The following is a 20,015-nucleotide window of genomic DNA, read 5'->3' on the forward strand; positions in this document are numbered from 1 at the left end:
ACATTGAATGTGGTGAGACATTTCTCCAAATGTGTTCATGAAATGATATGTAACGTCAAAAGCCAAAGGGTAAATGCAAGTTAAAACCACAATGAGACGTTGCCACCAAAGGTGGGTGACAATATGCAGAAATTGGAGCGTGCACACACATAGGATACAATCACCTGGGAAAAACAGCTGGGCAGTATCTTTAATAATTGAACACTGTATCCAGGTACTGATAGCTCAAGTCTGTCATCCTGGTTATTAGAGAAGTTGAAATTAGGAGGATCTAAATTCCAGGCACCCTAGGCAGAAAAGTCCACAGGACCCCATCTCTACAGAAAAAGCTAGGCATGGTGGTAGTTGCCTTTCATCCTAGCTACACAGTTGGAAGCAAAAATAGGTAGGTTGCAGCATGCTTAACTCCCATTTCTCATAAGGAAACAGGCAATGTTCTCCTGTCCTCTATTTCTGTGTGCTTTAACCTAGTTAGGGGAGGGGAAGGAAGGGGAGGCAAGAGAAAGCAAAGAATGCAAAGAGGGAGGGTCGGAAGGAGGGAGAAAAGGAGGGGAAGAAAGGGAGGAGGAGAGGGGATGGAAGGGGGAGGGGTGGGGGAGGGGTGGGGAAGTGAAGAAGAAAAAAGAAAGATGCAAATCGCATTCCAAGTATGTGCTTAGGGAGGATGCAAGACCCTAACCAGAACAAAAACAGACTAGCAGGCCAGCACTAGTGGTTCATACTTGGACTCTTAACTACCCAGGAAATGGAGAGTGTAGTTTGACGCCAGCTCTGATCATTATACTCTTGACAACTTATTCCAGAGAAATGGACGTATACATTTACACACAACCCTGTAGGTACATGTGAAAATGGAAATGCCCATTTCAAATGTGCTTGTATACTGGTGGCTCACACGTGGTGTAGGAACCCCGCACACACGCTGCCGGTGAGAATGTCAATTACTGTAGGCACTACAGAAAGCACTCTGTAGAGTTTCAGGAAGCTAACCCCAGGACCGGCGCTGGAGACTCTAGCCCACAATTCTCTCTACTCAGGAAGCTGAGATCTGAACCTGCAGTTGTAAGCCAGCCCCGGCAGAAAAGTCCATGAGACTCTTTTATCTCCATTTATCCACCAGAAAACTAGAAGTGGTGAAAGGGCACTGGACTCAAAGTAGTAGAGCATTAAGGAACAAAGAGCTCAGGGATAGGGGCCAGGCCCAAGTTCAAGCCTCACAACCAACTAAAACAAACAAACAAAGTCACTCTATCATATGATCCAGCTATATGACTCCTGGACATAGGGACAAAAGAATTAAAAAGTAAGCATGCACTCTTACAGAGACACCTGGACCTATACTTTCTTTTTTTTTTTTTTGCCAGTCTTGGGCTTGAACTCAGGGCCTGAGCACTGTCCTTGAGCCTCAGCACCACTTCCGGCTTTTTTCTATGTATGTGGTACCGAAGAATCGAACCCGGGTCTTTGTGCATGCTAGGCAAGCACTCTAACCACGAGGCCAAACTCCCAGCCCTGGACCTCTACTTTTATTGCAGCACTATTCACAACAGCCAAGTGAGGCACTCAGCTAAGGCGTCCATCAACAGTTGAATTAATATGAATAAAGAAAGTTTCATTCAGCTATTAAGAAGGTGAAATCATGTTGTTTCCAGGAAACAGGTAGAATTACAAGTCATGAAATTAAGCAAAATAAGCCAGACTCAGAAAGATAAATTCTCTCATCTGCAGAAACTACGTTTAAAATGGAAAGACATGAAAGTCCTAAGTGGAGCTGTGGCTCAAGTGGTAGAGAGCTAGCCTTGAGCAAAAAAAAATCTCAAGGACAGTACCATGACCTTGAGTTCAAGCGCTAGTGTCACAAAAAAAGAAAAGAAAGGAAGGAAGGAAGGAAGGAAGGGAGGGAGTGAGGGAGAAAGGGAGATGAAAGGAGGAGGGGGTGGGATGGAGATGAAAGGACTTACTGGGAATAAGGAAAGAATTGATGGTGAGTAGAGGAGGAATGAGAGAATAGCTGGGTGAATATTATATATCATCTATAGCTGCAAAAATATCCTAACGAAATATCTTATTTTATATAGTTACTATGTGCTAAGAAAATGCACAAGAAAGTACATAAATTTCCATAGCAGCTTTTTTTTTTGTAAGAGCCACATGTCCTCCAAAGGATGGAGAAAAAAGATACAAGAAGCGAACAAGCACATACATACAGGTGCCGAGTCCAGCACATCTATCTTGTTTTAATTTCTCACCGCACCTGCTGCTTTGGGACAGGGTCGATGAACCTCAACACAGAACACACTGAGTTGGATGCTTCTCATTCTGTAGGACTTCCTGGGAATGTTAGGATTTTTTTTTTTTTTTTGAGGCTTGAACTCTGGGCCTACCCGCTGTCCCTGAGCATCTTTTGCTCAAGGCTAGGACTCTACCACTTGGGTCACAGCCTCACTTTTGGCTGTTCTGTGATTTAATTGGGGATAAGAGTCTCACAGTCTTTCCTGCCTAGGCTGGCTTCAAACCTTGATCCTCAGGTCTCAGCCCCCTGAGCAGCTAGAATTACAGGCATGAGCCACCAGCACCTAGCGAGGATGATCTTTTAATTTCACATTTTTAGCCTCCACCTACTAGATGCCAATGTGATCTACACCTCCCCACCACCAACTGAGATAAATGGCTCCTGAGCTGGGCAGCCCAAATCACTCGCAGTTGAGAAACTCTGGTGGGGTTAGAGGCATGGCTCATTGGTAGAGCTCTAAACAATGAGGAATGCAATAGGAGTTCAAGTCCCAGGGTAGGACAAAGAAACGAAAGAAAGAAAGAAAGAAAGAAAGAAAGAAAGAAAGAAAGAAAGAAAGAAAGAAAGAAAGAAAGAAAGAAAGGAAGGAAGAAAGAAAGAAAGAAGGAAGGAAGAAAGGAGGGAGGGAGGGAAGGAGGGAGGAAGGGAGAGAAGGAGGGAGGAAGGGAGGGAAGGAGGGAGGAAGGGAGGAAAGGAAGAAATAAAGCTGTGGTATTTTGGATCAATAAATGGCATCTCCTTTTCCTATCTGACTGCAGCAGCAATTGTGATTGATCCAAAGGCAGGAAAGTGAAAATGCAAACCCCGGGGACAGGGCAGCTTGGACACATATGAGCTTCACTGAGCACCTAAAAATGAGATCTCCAGCCCAGAGACAGACAGCACAAAGTGACAGAGAGCAGAGACAGGGACGCCCTCACCCCGAGCACGCTCTGCAGGGGCAGGGACAGCAGGAGGGACCAGAATGAGCCAGCCAGAAGACTGGACAGCCTGCTCTGCTTCTTCTCTCAAGTTCCCAGCCAGCTAAGTCCCTCTTGGTGATATGAAGGTAGACTTCTGAAGTGGTGGGGTGAGAAGAGGCTTCCTGGGAAGCCCTCCAGAGGGAGGCGTGGCACTGCCTCTCGTGCCGACGGGGTGTCACTGTCTGCCTCCTACATTGGCAGTAGAGGCCTAGACCTGTGTCCCAGGAGGCTGGCACAGGGCTGCATGGTGGCAGGAGTTTGCTTCATCAAGTCACCTTTGCCATTGAGTACCCATGACTCAAAGTATGCCCAAAGACAGCCATGCTCAGTGCTGTGGGTCTAGGGGCTGGCTCCTCTGTGACTCTTACCCCTTGCTCCTGGGCAAGAGTCACCCCAGGGATGGTGGCAGCTAGCTGAGGTGGCCCTGACTACTCAGCTGGGTCTGCTTGGGTGAGGAGGAATGTACACGCTCCTGGTCTCAGCCTTGCAGTACCAGGCCATGGCCACAAGGGGGCGGACATTCCCTTCCCGGTCCCTCTGCAGCCACCTCCTTCAAACCAGCATCCCTGGCAGAGGCAGGAAGGAGGCGGAGACTGGCTCCTAGAGGAGGTTCAGGATGCCCTGTGGGCCAGCGGTGGATGTCGGCTACTCTGGGGCTAAATGTGGACACCAGTGAGCACAAGCTGCCGCTCAGTGCCTTGTCCTTCCCCTTACCTGTGTTTTTTTGACAGTGAGACCCATTGAACCCAGACTGTCACCATCTCTGGAGCCAGAGGACAGGACCGTCTCAGTTCCATCCCATGGCTGCCCCCTATGGCTGTGTTTCCCTCTGGAACTCGTGAAGGGGTCCTGTATCCTTCCCAAGACGCCCTGGAGAATGTCCTGCCTGCCAGCCTCTTGTGGACCATTCTCCCAGTTCCCTATAAATGGACCGGCCAAGGCATCGCCATGTTTGCTGGAAAGGTGAAGGAGAAGCCTGTGGTCATGAGGATTACACGAGCCCCACTCTCCTGTCTCCAGGGCCAGCCCTGGCAAGGCCCCACCTCCTGGTCCTGGGGGCCCTCAGCCTTCAGCTCTCAGCATGCTCCTGCCCGGGGCCACATCCACGGCTTTCTCCATAAACCTGACGTCTTTGAAGGAAGGTAGATGTGAGCTCACACATGCCAGCATGCACCGACAAAGAGCCACTCCCGATGCCTAGGCCTCAGTTTTCTCATCTGTGCAATGGGGTAGAGTGCCCCCCCCCTTCTGGAGTTTTTATGAAACTCTGTGCTGAGCTGGAGATATGGCTCAAGTACTATGATGCTTGCCTAGGAAGCACTGAGGCCCTGAGTTCGAACTCCAGTACCAATAGCATAGACAAAGACCAAAAAAGAAGCAGGGAAGGACCCTGGGCACCCCACAGGGCCAACAGAAGGGTAAATGTTTCCTCCAGCTCTGTATTCCACTCACGCGCTAGCACATGCATGTGAATCCTATATGTGCACAGAATTTCGTCATCTAGTTACGCTGTTCCCGCTTCGTGGACAAAGAACCAGAAGCACAGAGTGGTCAAATAACTTGCCTGAGAAAGCATAGCACTGGTGAGGATGTCGCAGAGCCAACCTACAGGCCCAGATCAGATGGCCTCAATGGCTGGTCCTCCTGGCCACACACTAAGCCTTAATACCAGGAAGCAAGCTCACGGGCTCGAGCAAGGCAGGGCTGGCAGGAGGCCTCTCCAGCTGCCATCTTCAAGGGGCAATGGTTGATCTGGGAGGGGAATCACCTTGCCCATCCCCAGGGTATCCAGGACTGCTCATCCAGTGCCTCCTCAACAGAGCCCCACCCAGGGCTCTTTCCTTAGCTCCTGCCACCTCTAGCCAGCCCTGTCCTGTGCAGGTCTAGCTTTGACTAGACCAGTCTTCCGGACCCAGACGCTAAAGACAGGAAAAGCAGCCACCAGATCTCTGTCCTCGCCACTCCCAAGGAGCTTTTTGATAAACAGAATGCCTAAGTGTTCAGTCACTCCCCACTTCCAGCTCTCAATCAATCGACTCTCAGGCCCTTTGAAAAATTGGCCCCATTAACTGTCCACTCACCTCTTTCTTCTAAGAGGGGCAGGAAAGGGCTGTAACTCCTAATTTGGCCACTAGAGGGTGTGCTGGATCCACAACACCACCGGGAAGTTAGGAATGCGGTTAGCTCAAGGTTTGGAGGAATAAACCTAAGGATTCTGGGTTCACTCAACACTCACCCCAAGAACTTCTACCCTGCTATTGCTGGAGATCCTAGAGATGGAGACTTGCTTGGTCTCAGCAGTTGTAGCCAAGTCGGGTCTACTGTTGTCTCATCTGGAGAGGGTGAAAGACAATTAGGAACAAGGGACAGAAAACCCAGAGAACAAGAGGGTGGAGGGAGGGGATTAAAACAGAAGCAAATTATGAAGGTGAAAAAGAGGGGACACAGAGAATTGCAAAAAAAATGAGTGGGGAACCCCAGGGAGGAAATATCTAACAGTATCCTCCAGCTTGCCTTTCCCACGGGCCCCCAGCCCTGCAGATGAGTGCCTGTGAGAGCTCTGTCCAGGGTCTGCTATGGCTTCCTTCTGCAGAAGTGTCCCAAACAACTCACCCAGGGTGTGTGTGGGGTTAGACAGGCTGGGACAGGACCGGGAGCAGGGAAGTGGGGTCACCTCGGGCCCATACCCTGGTCATTCCCCAGAGATGGGGGAAGGAAAAATAAAGTGAAAGAAACAATAAACTAACATTTATTGAGCACGCACTATTTGTCAGGTGCAAGTCTAAGCTGTTTTGTTTTTGCAAACAAAATTCCAGCAGCCACTGTTTTCAATCGGGCACCAGCCACTGCTGCCCCCATTTATAAAGCTGGCAAGGTCAAGCGACTTGCCTACAGCTCCACAACTCTTAGGGGTAGCGTCAAAATTTGAACCCAGGAGTATCACAAAACAACCCACTCATTTACCACTACTTTGGTTTTATAGCTCAGGAAGGTACACGTCCCAAGACGCTCCTGCCTCTGGCCCTTGGCTCTCCCTCTCTGTTTTGCCCAGTCAACTCTCATTTACCCTTGACCTTGAGCACTGAGGTCAAAGGGAGACACCTCTGCCCTCCCCAGTCCAGCCCCTCCCATCTTTAGCATGCTCTTTCCCCTACCTCTCTCACAGCATGCTATCCCAGTCACCTACTCCCTGATCCTGCGTCTCCCCTCTCCCATTTGACCCAGACTGTCACAATAGAAATAAACACACTGTTAATACAGTGCCTGCACTTAGTAGACGCTCAGTAAACATCCGTTGAATGTATTGGTTGAGTGACTTACCTGGAGGCAGTCCTGAGGTCCCCTCTCATTCTGAAGCGCCATGGCCTGAGACATCCCTCAGATCTCTCTGGTGGTCCCCTGGCTCTTCCAGGAACCCCCCACCCCCCATGTCCCCTGCTCCTCATGGAGCAGTATGCCAGTATGCCCTGAGGGAGACGATGGTACTGCCAGTCAGATCTGCACAGGATGTGGGGTGCAGGATTCCCCTGGGGTTGCAGAGACTGCGCTGGGAGGCTGCAGAGGCTGAGAGGGGGCCCAGCCCCCAGGCATGATCTTCCAGGCCGCACAAGAGCCCGAGCCATCCGCTCAGAACCGCTAGCACTGTGGTCTGGAGGCCAGGGCCACGCAGGTCAGTATCACACTGGAGGCCATCTGCTGTGCCCATCTGCAGCTCCCCTCTGCCATCCAGTCTCTCAGGAGACAGAGGGGGCCCCGTGTAGGAGGCTGAGGCCCCAGGAGAGGAGAGTCAGCCCTGATCTCCCAGGACAGCAGTCACAGAGTCCCGAAGCTGGCCCTCAGAGGTGGGAACTCCCCATTGCACAATGAGAGGGAAAGTACCCACGTGAGAGCAAAGCCAGACCCAAGCAGCCTTGCCTGTCCTAGAGCCATGCCATCAAAGAGGATCAGACTTCAAGAGCAATCCTGGGGTTCCAGATGCCAGCCAGCCTGGTGCTTCCCTAGATGGGGTCCCTCCCAAGCACCCCTTCCTCGAAGCTGCTCCTCACCTTAGGCCTCCCAGCGGCCCTCCCCCAATCTCAGCTTGGCTCTCAGAAACACCAACTCCCGGGCCTCCAGAGGCCATAGAGCCCTCAGTGATCAGGACCAAGATTTGAGTGGTGGGGGGACTGGGTATGTTGACCTCCAGATGTATCACCCAGGGACCCACAGAGCCCAAGAGAGACGCCCCCCCCCCACTTCTGCCTGCCTCGAACCCAGCAGAGCCCTCCAAACAACACAGCTAGAGAACAGCATGGCTTTGTTTTTAGCTTTATCTTTGTAAGGCCGTACAATAGATGGTGGGAGAGCAGGCGCCGCGCGGGAGTGGGCAGAGCATTAGTGTACATACATTCATGTCTGGGACAAGGTGCACACGGCAGGGTTTATACAAGGTGGCAGAGGTTATAGTCACCACGATACAAAATATAAAGTACATTTCCATCTATATAAATACACAGCCGGGGGGAGGACGGGGAGGAGGAGGAAGAGAAAGGAGACCGGGGACTGTTTTTCCAAGGTTGGACATTAGGAATCACTTCCATTTGCTTTGACTGAGTCAGAGGGGAGGGAAGAAAGTGGGGGAACACAGCAGGCACACCCCAACGTACAGGTCACGCACATGCACAAACCAAACACGGACGCACAGGAGAGTGTCACCTGGGGTGAATGTGGATCAGAAAACAAACTAGATACCACTCTAAAGCAACCTCACCGCTGGGAAGAGCCAGGTTGTGCCAAGAGCCCGAGATCCTCCCATCCTCAGTCCTCTCCTCTCTGCTGTGTCCTATCGAATGTGACATTCCACCATCGACCACGCCCGGCCCCCACCCCCAAGTTCTCTACAGAGATCAACAGATACGCTCACACACATTCACACTTGCACACACACGCACACGCACATCCCGTGTTACCACTGACCAAGAAAACACAAGTCTCAGGATTCCCAAGCCTGGGGCTGGGTAAAACATAGCTCTGGGACTCTGCACCCCTCCCCACTGGGTTTCTCAAGGACCCCCAGGGGGACAGGGAAGGGATGGGATGGCTGTTTCCCTTGACCAACTTCCCCTCCAGACCCAAAGCTGGGAGAAGCCAAACTGGGGGGAAAGGGAGGAATCCCAGGAGGTTAGGATGGAGAGCTATGTATCACACTTGTATCACACTCCGGGGTCCCTGGGCTTCCCCCACCCCAGGACAGCACAGGTGGCTACTTCTACCTCCCCTAGGGTCTGCAGAACAAGGCAGAGAATTGCTACTCCTCTCCCTCCTGCAAACTTTACACAACGGCCCCTCCCCCCCATGTCTAGCCAGTCTCAAGCCACCAGCAGCCCCTCAAAAACCAGGGAAGGGGGCAGGAATTGCGAATGCCAATGTCCACACCCATCAGAGGTACTGGGGAGAGAGGGCAAAGGCCTTTCTCAGACTTGGGGCTGAGATAGCCGGTGAGGGCTTCAGTCACCCCTGGAGAAGGAGCAAAGAGTTCCTTTCCCCATTTTTCCCGGAGCCCCATTCCTTACCAAGTCAGAGCTGTCCTTTCCTGACCTCTTGTCTCCAGGTTGCATTTGGGACAAAGCCCCCAGGCTGCCTGATGGACACCCAGAGGCACCTGGCCTTGCTGCCATCCGGTCATGACTTCTCAGGCTGGCTATATTTCTCCTGCTCCTTTTCATCATTTTTTCCAGACCCTGTTCAATCCATGGTCCACATTCAAATCAGACAGCACTCTTCCTGCTGACATACAGACACACACACACACACACACACACACACACACAGAGTTGACAATAAAGGACAGCAAAACAACACATCAAGGGAGGGGAGGCTAAACATTCACAAAATAATAACAAGGAGTAAAAGTGCTTTCTTTGAAAGGAAATCTTTGGCAAGAAGAGACTGCAGGTGTGGAGTGGTGTGTGTACATGTGTGTGTGCACGCATGTGTCTGTGCGTATGTGTGGGTGCACGCCTAGGCCCACCTGTGAGAAGGGAGAGGAGAAGGGCAGCAGGCTGTAGTGTAGTGTAGCCTGAAGCCCCTTCCCTCAGCATTCCTCTGGAAAGGCCAAAGCTCTTGGGGTCCCATGGCCTCCAGAGTCATCCCACAGCTTATGGTGTACAGCGGCTGGCCACACCAGGGAGTGGACTGCTGGTGGGCTCTGGTGGGAAAGCAAGTGGCATGGCTCCCACTCAGCTTCAAGCACGCACAGGACATCCTGACTGGAAGAGCCCCTGGGCTGTGCAACATAGGATACATTATTTACAAAACAAAAGGGATGGGACCTATTTCCTATCTCAGAAGGAGGAATCTGGGGTGCACTGGGGAATGAGGAGAGGGCCAGCAGGCATTGGTTTGAATTATCTCAGAAGGAAGGACACTTTAGCAGGAGCTTGATCACTAAGCCCACGTTTTTATCCTCTGGGGAGTCTGCTCTTGCTCCCGATCTAACTGAGATGCTTGAGATGCTACCCAGCTCCCTGAAAACATACCCAAACAGACACAGCTCCCTGGAGGAGGAAGAACCACAAGACAGACACCATCCCCAGCCACTCTCGCCTGGCCTTCCCACACTGGATGTTCCCCTCTCATCCAGGGAGCGGGGCCCCTGGATTGCCAGAAAACAAAGTGGAAGGGGGCTAACAGGTTAAACATGTGTACCCCCTCACCACCGAACCCCACAGCTCTAGACATAGTCTAGGGAAACTGAGGCCAGGGTTTCTGACTGTTCTAGGGATAAAGGTATATCAATGCTCTACTTCTAATGAAACTGGTTTATGGCCAGGGAGGCAATAAGGTAAAATGGGAAAACAATAAATACTTCTTGTCAATTTACCTATTCCTTTTTTGTTACCTTTTCTTATATTTTATTAGCTTACAGATTCTGTCAGTATGTCTCACATATATATTATATATATTTATATATCAATACAATGCCTCTCTCTGGAGGACTCCTTCCCCCATAGGCTTAAGCATGGACTCCTAGAGCATTTCCCCCTGGCTAGAAGTCCTCAAGGTGGTGGTCAGGGGCTCCTAACTGCCCAAATGGATCCTAGGCCCTTTGGTCTAAGCTCAAACCTTCTGCCCAATGCTCAGAGAACAACATGGCTCTGCTGGGAGAAAACCAAGGCAGAAGGGAAAACAGCAAGGCTTTGGCATTTCGGGTAGGCCACACAGTGCTCTGGCAGCAGCCCCAGGGCCCTGTGATGTCATCCCAGGTTCCTGGGTGGGTTGCCTGGGGTGGAGACCGGGACTCAGGGTGTCCCCCAGGGTTCTCACCAAAAGGGGCTTTGGGAAATAAGCTCCTCAAGGTGAACCCCAACATGAGGTCCCTGTAAGGGCAGGGCAGAAAGACTTGGTCCCCAGCCCCCAAAAGGCATCATGCAAATGAGCAAGTCTGAACTAAGGCTGGTGGTGGGTCTCCCAGCTAGAAAGGTGGCTGAGAGGAGAGGGTAAGGCATAGTCTTGGGCACTGAAGAGAGTGCCTTGCCCCTGCTGACTGCGAGCCACATGCCTCAGGAAGATGGAAGAGTTCAGCAGCTGCCCTTCCTGACAGATCTCATCCCCAAGTCTGTGGTTTCTACCAATCTCTGAATGTCCACTTCCTCTAACACCTGCTCCAGCTCTCCTAGTGGAGACAGAGGTGATGCTGGGGGTGACCACTAGAGGGCAGGAGCAGAGACCAGCAGAGAGAGAGGGGAGGGGCCTCTGCTACCCATATGAGCTCTGCCACCTGTCACTCCCTTTGGTGGGATACACACATGTGTGGACACACGAGACCCAGGCAAGCAGAGCTGTTTAGAATAATTCTAGCAGGTAAAGGCAGATGTAAGTGGGTGGGTGAGGATTATACACACTCCACAGCGATAATGGGGGCAGCACAGTGCAGACCTTAGTAGCTTTGGTCTACAAGAGTTGAAAAAGTTCCACCAAGATGGCCTGTGCTGGCTGACTGCTTTAGCAACCTTCCCTACAGGTAGCCAGGAAAGGACTCTCAGCTTGATTTCTCCCTGCAGAGCAGGTAGGTTGAGGAGACTGGGCTTTTCCATTATCCCCTAAAATATGGATTCCCAAGGGGGTCTGTGAGTCCTCCTTTTGAGAGGCTCTGTTCTCTTCAAGGGGCAGGGGGGAGCCAGGAGGGTCGTTGGCTTTTGCAGTTTCCATCTACCCAGGGGAATCTTGAGTTCTCCATCGTATTCTTTCTCTTTCTCCCTCTCCCCTTCTGGTCTGCAATGCACTTTCCTCTCCCCCACCAGGCACTTTCTTCTCTCCTCAAAATGGGCCCCCAAGTCCTCCTTCTGCATCCAAGGTGGCCAAGACCCCTGGGTCCCCTCCCACGTGCCCCATCCCAACCGTCTGGCACTAGCAAAGGCCCCAGAGGTTCATCTCTTCTGGCCAGCGCTCAGCATGACCTTGGAGACGAAGTTGACAATGGCGGATGCAGGCTGGTTGGAGTCAAGTTCGGCAAAGAGGTGGCAGGCATTGTCCGTGGTGCTGCCTTGCTTCCGGGCCACAAAGCCGAAGAGCCTGCAATGGTGGGAAACAGGGTGACTGAGTGAGGGGGGCGGAGGACACTCGGCCTAGACCAGCAGCCCCTGAGGCACATGTGACTCAGGCTAAACTGCCTCCCACCACTACCCCCCAACCTTTCCGAGCACCAGGAAATGGCATTTCACCCAGGGAGGAATCCAGCAAAGTCAAGTCCTGCAGACAATGTCTTGCTGTATTTCAGGGAGTGCCTCCCTCTTCCGGTGTGGAATGGGGAGCTGGGTGTGAAAGATGAGAGTAGAGAGGAAGGGTGGGGATGAGCGCAGAAGCAGGGGCATTTCACGAACATACACGGCTGTGCCTGTCTGTATTTAGACCTACCAGCCTGGGCACTGTTGCTCAAGGCTGGTGATCTACCATTTCTAGTCACAGTAGCATCTCCGATTTCTGGTGGTTAATTAGAGATTAGCGTTTCATAGACTTTCCTGCCTAGGCTGACTCTGAAACAGCTCTCAGCCTCCTGAGTAGCAGGATTACGGATGTGAGCCACCAGTGTATTTTCAATGAGATGATGATATCACCATTGGACACAGTTTATATAACTGTGAAGTTATTCATCCCGGTGGCAATTACATGTTAACAGTACCAACAGGGGACAAGGTAACATGGAATCATATATTGCTTCACCTCTTATTTCCTGTGCAACGGATCATGCTCAGTTAGTTGATTTCATTTTGTTTAGTGTTTGCTTCCTGTATCCCCAAACTGTATCATAGTACTCAAGTGATACAAGGAATTTGTGCTCATGGGTAAAACTGAGAAAAAAATGTTAATTTTAAGTACATGGATTTTTTTAAAATACTGATTGACTATAATACGATATACTATGGAATTTTAATTTTTATAAAATATTTTCTCATAAAGAAGAGAGAATGTGGATAAACATGAAGTATGACCAAAAAAAAAAAAGTAGAGACACTCCTAGTTGAGCACCCCTGGGTCCTTTCCAGACCCCTCCAAGTCCCCCAAAAGGTAAGCAGGCCCACCCCCACCCCAAGATTGGGAAGCCCAGGACTATCCCTCATCCCTCCCACCTGTCCACCCCCTCCCTCCCTGCTCCTAGACTGGAGAGACTTAGCCGTTCTCTTTTTGCAAAACAGAGTTAAAAATACAAGGGCAGAGAACAGAATGTGAGTTCAGGGCCTCTCCCAGTAGGCATGTTGCTAATTAGAGCGAGATGGGGACATCAGGACAGCTGGAGATTCCGATGGAAACCCCTCCGCCTGGAACAGCATGGTGTGGCTAAAATTAGCCAAGTTTGGCTCTGCCTGTGGCAGGGTGTGTATGCGTGTATGTGTGTGTGCACATGTATATGTACATGCATGTGTGTACATGTGTTTGCACACACATATCTATACACACCACATGCATCACACATGCATCATACACCCTGTACCTGGAACTGCTATGCTCTCTCAGGGAACCACAGGGCCAAAGTGTGTGTGGTGGGGCAAGGTGCCTCTCTCAGCCTCTGTGTGGAGCCCTAGCTGCCCTTTTCTGCCAGAATGGAAATCTGGCCAGCTAACACCCACCCTAAATACTGCCACCTGCTGTGACTGCAAGTTCCAACCTGCCCAGCTGGCTGGCAGGAACACACGGGGAGGCACAGAGACTGGGGGAGGCTGAGAGCCCTCCATCCCACACAGCCCTCGAGGTTGATGGCTCCCAGATTGCTGACCAATGCCTTCCCATCCCAACCAAGATGGCCTAGACCCTGTCCTGGATTCTAAACCTGCCTCTGCTGCACTAGTAGAGGAGCACAAGGCCAGCTGGACTGGTGAGGGCAAAGAAGTCACACTTACTTAGCTGGGGCTCCTCCCTCTGTCTTCATCCACCTGTGGAGAGAAAAGCACTCCAGGTGAATCACTGCCCTTCTCCCTAAGAGCCCCAGGCCTGAACCAGACCTTCCAAGAGAAGACAGAGGAGCCCCCACCTCTGAGAGACCGGTCTAAGGTGGAAAAGACTCAGAAAGATGCCCAGCACACTGGCACTGCCCTGGATGCAGGCAGATCTACACAGGGAGGTGTGCACACTGCGGAGTTACACAGCAGGTGGGAAGGAAATTTGTTTTTTGAACAAGAGGCTTACTTACTTTCTTTCTTGTGGATCCAGGTCACAGAACGTGACAGTGTTGAGAGGGTAGTGTCGTCGGAAGAAGAGCCTGTGGCACAGATAAACCAAGAATGAGTGCTTTAGCGACTGCTTTGCCTACATTCCACTTGCTGCTGCTGCTCATGTTAGCTTCCCATCATCTGCCTGCCAGGGTCCCCCTGCTTAGGAGCACAATGGCCTATGGCCTGAGAAATGCACAGGGGTACATGTACCACAGAGACATGACCCTAGGACTGGGGACTAAACTGTCCCTGAGGCATGAGAGGACCCTGGAGAAGGAAGGAAATAGAGGGCTGGGAACATGTTTAAGAGAGAACCTAAGGGCAAAGGCTTCTCTATAAGAAGCAAAGACTTCTTATAGGTTATCTTTCCAGCTATACTCATTGCAGGCACATCCTTGTAGGCTGGGTAGATGGAGGGATAGAAGGATGGATGGATGGATGGATGGATGATTGATAGATAAATCAAAGGATGGATGGATGGAAGGATGGGTGATGAATAAAACAATGGATGAATGCAGGGTCGGATGGTTGGATTGCAGGAAGGAAAAGTTCAGGACAGAATCAGGCAGAAGATGCCTACTTCCTCTGGTTGTCAGTCAGTGTGATTCCCTGGGCAGAGACTTTGAAGTGAACGATGGTAGCAGTTGGCGTGGGGTCAGCAGCCAATGTCTCAGACGTGGCTTTGGAGATAGCCTGCGGTCCAGTGAGTGACTCCATGTCCACAGAGTTGATGAACAGCACATTACAGGCTAGAAGAAATCAAGCCAAGGAGAAGTCAAGGGGTTGGAGAGTGGGATGACAATGACCCAGGCCTGTAGTTCAGGGAGACATCAGCATATTAATCTCAGGCCAGCCTTGGGCCAAAGCCTCTGCATGTAGAAACATGATCAGTCAGTGGGCCTAGGAGAGGCTTCCAACCCACACGTGCAGGAGGAGGCAGAAAAGAAAGGCCTGGGCATGGGTCCAGGCTCAGGTGACCACTCACCTGCTCCTTGCTTCAGCAGGTCAGTGGTTGAGTTAGCAGGGCCGGAGCTATCTTTTGACTCATCTGTGGGATCTGAGACAAAAATTCAGGTAGTAATTAAAACCTTAGCACTAGGAGAAAAAAATAAAAGCATGAGTTTGACTGGGCCTAAAGCGAGCTCTGCAAATACTCTGTGCAATGGCTATCGCTTTTCATAGCAGGCCCTGGGAACTGGCCTGGCGTTGGACACAGTTACTGAAAGTACTGAACACACAGCTTGAGAGCTCTGGAATTTGGGTAAGCTGGCCACATCCCTAGCCAAGCAACTGTGAAACCATGAAGAAGGGTGAAGGTGACCACCATATCACTGAGTCTTTGCGATGGTTTATAAAGTTTTTCTGTTTATGTGGTGTTTTGTGTGTGTGTGTGTGTGTGTGTGTGTACACACACACACACACGCCTGCCGTGAAGCTTGAACTCAAGGGCCTGAACCCTGTCCCTAAGCTTTTTGTTTCTCTAGTCTACTGTTTCACCACTTCAGCCACAACTCCACTTCTGACTTTTCTTGTACTTAACTGATAAAAATAAGAGTCTCACAGACTTTACTACCTGGATGGGCTTTGAACCACAATCCTCATCCTTCTAAGTAGCTATCCAAATAGTTTTAATCTAGTACTTAACAAAAGGCAAGGCTTCAGGCCCATCCATTGGCATTTGCTGTTACTGTTGCTGTTTTGCATTGATGTTGTTTTGTATAGAACAAAAAATGACCTCATTCATTCATCCACAGCTATTGTTGAGTGACAGTGATTACACCTGTAATTTCTGCCCTCGAGAAGCTGAGCCTGCAATGGCTTCCCTCATTTAATAATTAGTACACATCTAGGACTCTCCTAGCAGAGGATCACAATAGCTCAAAACCAAGGTACATAAGGTCATATAGGATGAGACTAAATGATAGGGTATGGAAACAAGAGCTTTGTCTGTGTGATTGTTGTTCTTAAAGTACTATGTTATTTCTCTTCTCTCTTATTGCCCTTTGGTTAATCTCATATTGCTACTGTATCTGACTTTGTTACCTGGTATATTGTATATATACATTTATTTATTTATTTGAAACAGGAAAGGGAAGGGGGAAACAAGATGACTGGGAGGGAGTGAAGGGAGGGAAATGGGGACAAAAACATGAGAAGGGATATCAATGAGTGAGAAATAATGCACCTACTACCTGGCGAATGTAACTGTAAACCTCCCCATACATTACCCTGACAATAAAAAATAAAAACAACAACAACAAAAAGAAGCTGAGCCTGGGGTCAACCTAGACTTTAAGAGTCTGTCTCAAAAGCTGGGCATGGTGGCTCATGCCTGTAATTCTAGTGACTCAGAAGGCTGAGATTGGAGGACTGAGGTTCAAAGCCAGTCCAGGCCACTAAAGACCATGAGACTCTTATCTCCAATAAACCACTAGAAAACTGGAAGTGGCACTGTAGTTCCAGGGGTAGGGTGGTAGCCTTGAACTGAAGAGCTCAGGGACATCGCCCAGGCCCAGTGTTCAAGTCCCATGACGCATTAAAAAAAAAAAAAAGAGTCTGTCTCAAAACAAAAACCTAAACACTGAGTGGATATGTAAAGTAACTTGGCTTTGCATTTCACAACATGTCTGTACATCAGAATACCACAGTAGAGTATGGAGATGTGGCTCAAGTGCTAGAGTACCATCTTTTGAGTAGAAAACACCAAGTGAGAGAGCAAGGCCTTAAATTCAAGCTCTAGTACCAGCACCAAGCAAATAATAAATAAATAAGAAATCCAAAAATATTCTGTGCCTCATATCATTTTTACTTCAATTATACTTTAATAATTTTTTAAAAACAAAAAAATAATTAAGTCTTATAGAAATTCTTCTCACGTTTTAGTGTGTAGACTTATTTATTTATTTAGTGCCGGTGTTAGGACTTGAACTCAGGGCCTGGGCACTATCCTTGAGCTTCTTTTTTCTTCAAAGAGAGTGTTCTACCACTTGAGCCACAGCTACCACACCTCCCACTCTTTGGTAATTCATTAGACATAGAGTTTTATGGACTTTCCTGCCTGGACTGTGATCCTCCCATCTCAGCCTCTAGTAGCTGGGACTACAAGCAGGAGCCACCAGCACCTGGCAGATTTATTAAACCACAGATCATTGGGTCCAACCTAAAGTCTCTAATGGGAGTGGGGGATTGAGGACAAGTGCATTTTAACCAGTTCTCAGATCATACAGTGCAGCTGTATGATACTTTGAGAACTACTCCTCCACACAATTTAAACTTCAAGTGGTTTTATAACTGCTGAACAGCCACAGCCATGTCTGTATAAAATGTAATGTAATCAGTGTTTCAATCCTGTGGTTAAATAATGCTACTGAAGTTATACTTGAACTTTTAAGCTAATAATGTTGGTCAATTACTATTAATAATTCAATGAGTTTAATTGGATAAATATCATTGGATAAATAGATTTCATCTTTTCCACCATGACTTCAGCCTCTAGTGACTTGTCTCAGGCTGCTTAGGGCTCCTCCCGGGAAGAGGCTCGAATCCTGAGACTTCAGAACCATTTGACATGTCAGCTTCTGTATATTCCTAAGATGAAGCTCTTTGATCACAGGAGACAGAGCGTATGGTTTTGAGTTCGTCCCTGTTGACCACACTGGGTCTGGTCACCCGGGACCTGCTGTGGAATGGCTGGGAAGGTGGGACAGCCGGTGGCTGGCTGGGCTTGGTGAGCAAGGGGTCTTGTCTTACCTCGGTTTGGAATGACCAGCTTGCAGGGCAGAGCCAGGGGGATGATGGAGTGCTGGTAGACCAGGGCCGACAGCGATCCTGCAGCGAGAAGGTGAGACAGCATGTCAAAAGGACATCCCTGGACACGCCATCCATCCCTGTGTCAGGGGGATATCCCTGGACATGCCACCCCCACAGCCATGGGGCGTTTTGGACTTCATTCTCTCTTAGGTAAGACTCATTCTGTGTGTGTGTGTGTGTGTGTGTGTGTGTGTGTGTGTGTGTGTGTGCCCGAGGGCTTGAACTCAGGGCATGGGTGCTATCCCTGAGTCTTTTGGCTCAAGGCTAGTACTCTACCACTTCTACACAACATCTGAAGCTTCCTCTTTTTTCAGATCCTTGAGCTAGCTACGCCAGTCCTCTACCACAGAGCACTCCAACTCTCAGCTACTTTACTACCTCTCTCCTGCCACCAACAGAGCTAAACACCACCCCTGCTCTCTGTTCTTCCCTTCCCCTGTCTTCCCCTCCACCCCTCAGCACAATCCAAGAAAGATCTGATCATACTAGTGGTCAGAGGGAAACCTAACAACTTTCCTGGGCAGTGAATGTGGCTTAGTGGTAGAGTGCTTGCCTAGCATGTATGAGACCCTTAGTAGCACATTAACAACAAACAACCAAAATAAAAACTTTAAAGGAAACTTAAAAAAGAATAAAAGCAAAACCAAGTCCCCCTGGGTCAAACCCTACACTGGTCACTTAGAATCTGTGCACTCTTGGTTACATCTAATTTATAAGTTTTCATGTATGCAACTTGGGGACACTGGCATCACTCAGGACTGTCATAAATCAGAAATGTTAGCAGGAGCTGGGCACCAGTAGCTCATACCTGTAATCCTAGCTATTCAAGGGGCTGAGATTTGAGGATCTCAGCTCAAATACAATCAGGGAAAGAAAAGTCCATGAGACTCTTATGGTTCTAGTGGTAGAGCACAAGCCTTGAGCAAAATAAGCCAAGCAAGAGCCCAAAATGCTGAGTTCAAGATCCACACCAGCACAAAAGAGAGAAAAAAGGAAATTAAAAAAATAAAGAACAAGAGAAGATCGAAAGGAAATAAAAGAGAAAAATACTGTGACACGGACACAGTAAGTGGCCAAGAACAGAAGATGTTGTTAGATTTCTAATTGTAATTGTAATGGCAGAACAGTCTGAGCTGGGCCCGCAGGTGGGAATGTGGTGTCTGAAGGAGCCTGAAGACAAAGGAAGAGAAGATATCACTGTTCACTTTCTCTGTTAAGTCTGTGATAAGCAGAGCGAGGGTGGGAAGTCAGACCCCAAGGACTTGAGGCCAGGCCTCTGGGGCCACACTACAGTAACAGAGGCTTCGACACTCACCAAAGTTGGGCTCGTTGGGACAGCCCTTGAGTTTGACTCCTCTGGGGCCTGTCTCGATCAGGAAGTGCCGCACCAGCTCATGGGTCATGTCTCCTGGGAAGATGAAGAAAGAATCAGTCAAGTTACTGTCTTGTGTTCAGTCTCCAACCTCCCAACACCGTTTCTTGATTTCCCTACAGAGGGCAGTGGTGGGACCCAGATGCTGCTGCTTCCCTAGACTCTGACCTCACCATCACAGGCCTAAGCTGCACACTTCTTGAGTGTATGAAGTACCAGTTCTGTGAGAATTAGGATCCTGCTCAAGACCCCAAGGGCCCCCCCACCCCGCACACACACAAAAGGACATTACCTTTCTTATTCTGCTGCATGATGGTAGGAGGCGGTGAAGACACCTTCATGGCCAGCCCGTAGGCCCCACGGAAGGAGTGGCTGTCACGGATAATGAAGGCCCCTGGCTCCTGATCCTTCAGGAGTGCAATGGCTGAAGTGGAGGGACAGGAGAGGACATGAGCAATGTATTGGTGGCCCTGCTTGAGCCCCAGGGGCATTTCAGACCTCATTCTCTCATAGGTAAGACTCATTTTGTGTGTGTGTGTGTGTGTGTGTGTGTGTGTGTGTATGCGCACACGCGTGCACATGCGTGCATGCCAGTCTTAGGGTTTGAACTTTGCCTGGGTGCTGTCCTTGAGCTTTTTGACCAAAGGCTAGTACTCTACCACTTGAGCCACAGCTCCATTTCTGGCTTAAATGGAAATGAGAGTCTCATGGATTGTCCTGTCTAGGCTGGCTTCAAGCTGAGAGCCTCAGATCTCAGAGTTCTGAGTGGCTAGGATTAGAAATGTGAGCCACTGGTAACCAGTTGAGACTAATTTTTTTTTGCCAGTCCTGGGGCTTGAACTCAGAGTCTAAGCACTGTCCTTGGGCTTTCTCAAGGCTAGAACTTTACC

General features: G+C 49.6%; 1 protein-coding gene across 6 annotated transcripts in view; it reads right to left on the reverse strand.

Moving 5' to 3' along the window:
- Positions 1-7,551: 7,551 nt before the first annotated feature.
- Tns1 (tensin 1) overlaps positions 7,552-20,015 on the reverse strand; it is a 179,872-nt gene continuing 167,408 nt past the window's right edge. For all 6 annotated transcript variants that reach the window (XM_090354796.1, XM_090354795.1, XM_090354792.1 and 3 more), the window contains 8 exons: positions 19,418-19,549; positions 19,069-19,161; positions 17,694-17,771; positions 14,929-15,000; positions 14,524-14,692; positions 13,922-13,990; positions 13,632-13,664; positions 7,552-11,808 (listed from right to left, as the gene is read on the reverse strand). In XM_090354796.1, coding sequence (XP_090210922.1) covers positions 11,664-11,808; positions 13,632-13,664; positions 13,922-13,990; positions 14,524-14,692; positions 14,929-15,000; positions 17,694-17,771; positions 19,069-19,161; positions 19,418-19,549 — 791 coding nt within the window. In that variant the 3' untranslated portion in view covers positions 7,552-11,663. The remainder of the gene's footprint in view (positions 11,809-13,631; positions 13,665-13,921; positions 13,991-14,523; positions 14,693-14,928; positions 15,001-17,693; positions 17,772-19,068; positions 19,162-19,417; positions 19,550-20,015) is intronic.

This window comes from Megascapheus bottae, chromosome 21 (assembly GCF_031878675.1).
Source record: "Megascapheus bottae isolate mThoBot1 chromosome 21, mThoBot2.hap1, whole genome shotgun sequence".
NCBI classification, from domain to species: Eukaryota; Metazoa; Chordata; class Mammalia; order Rodentia; family Geomyidae; genus Megascapheus; species Megascapheus bottae.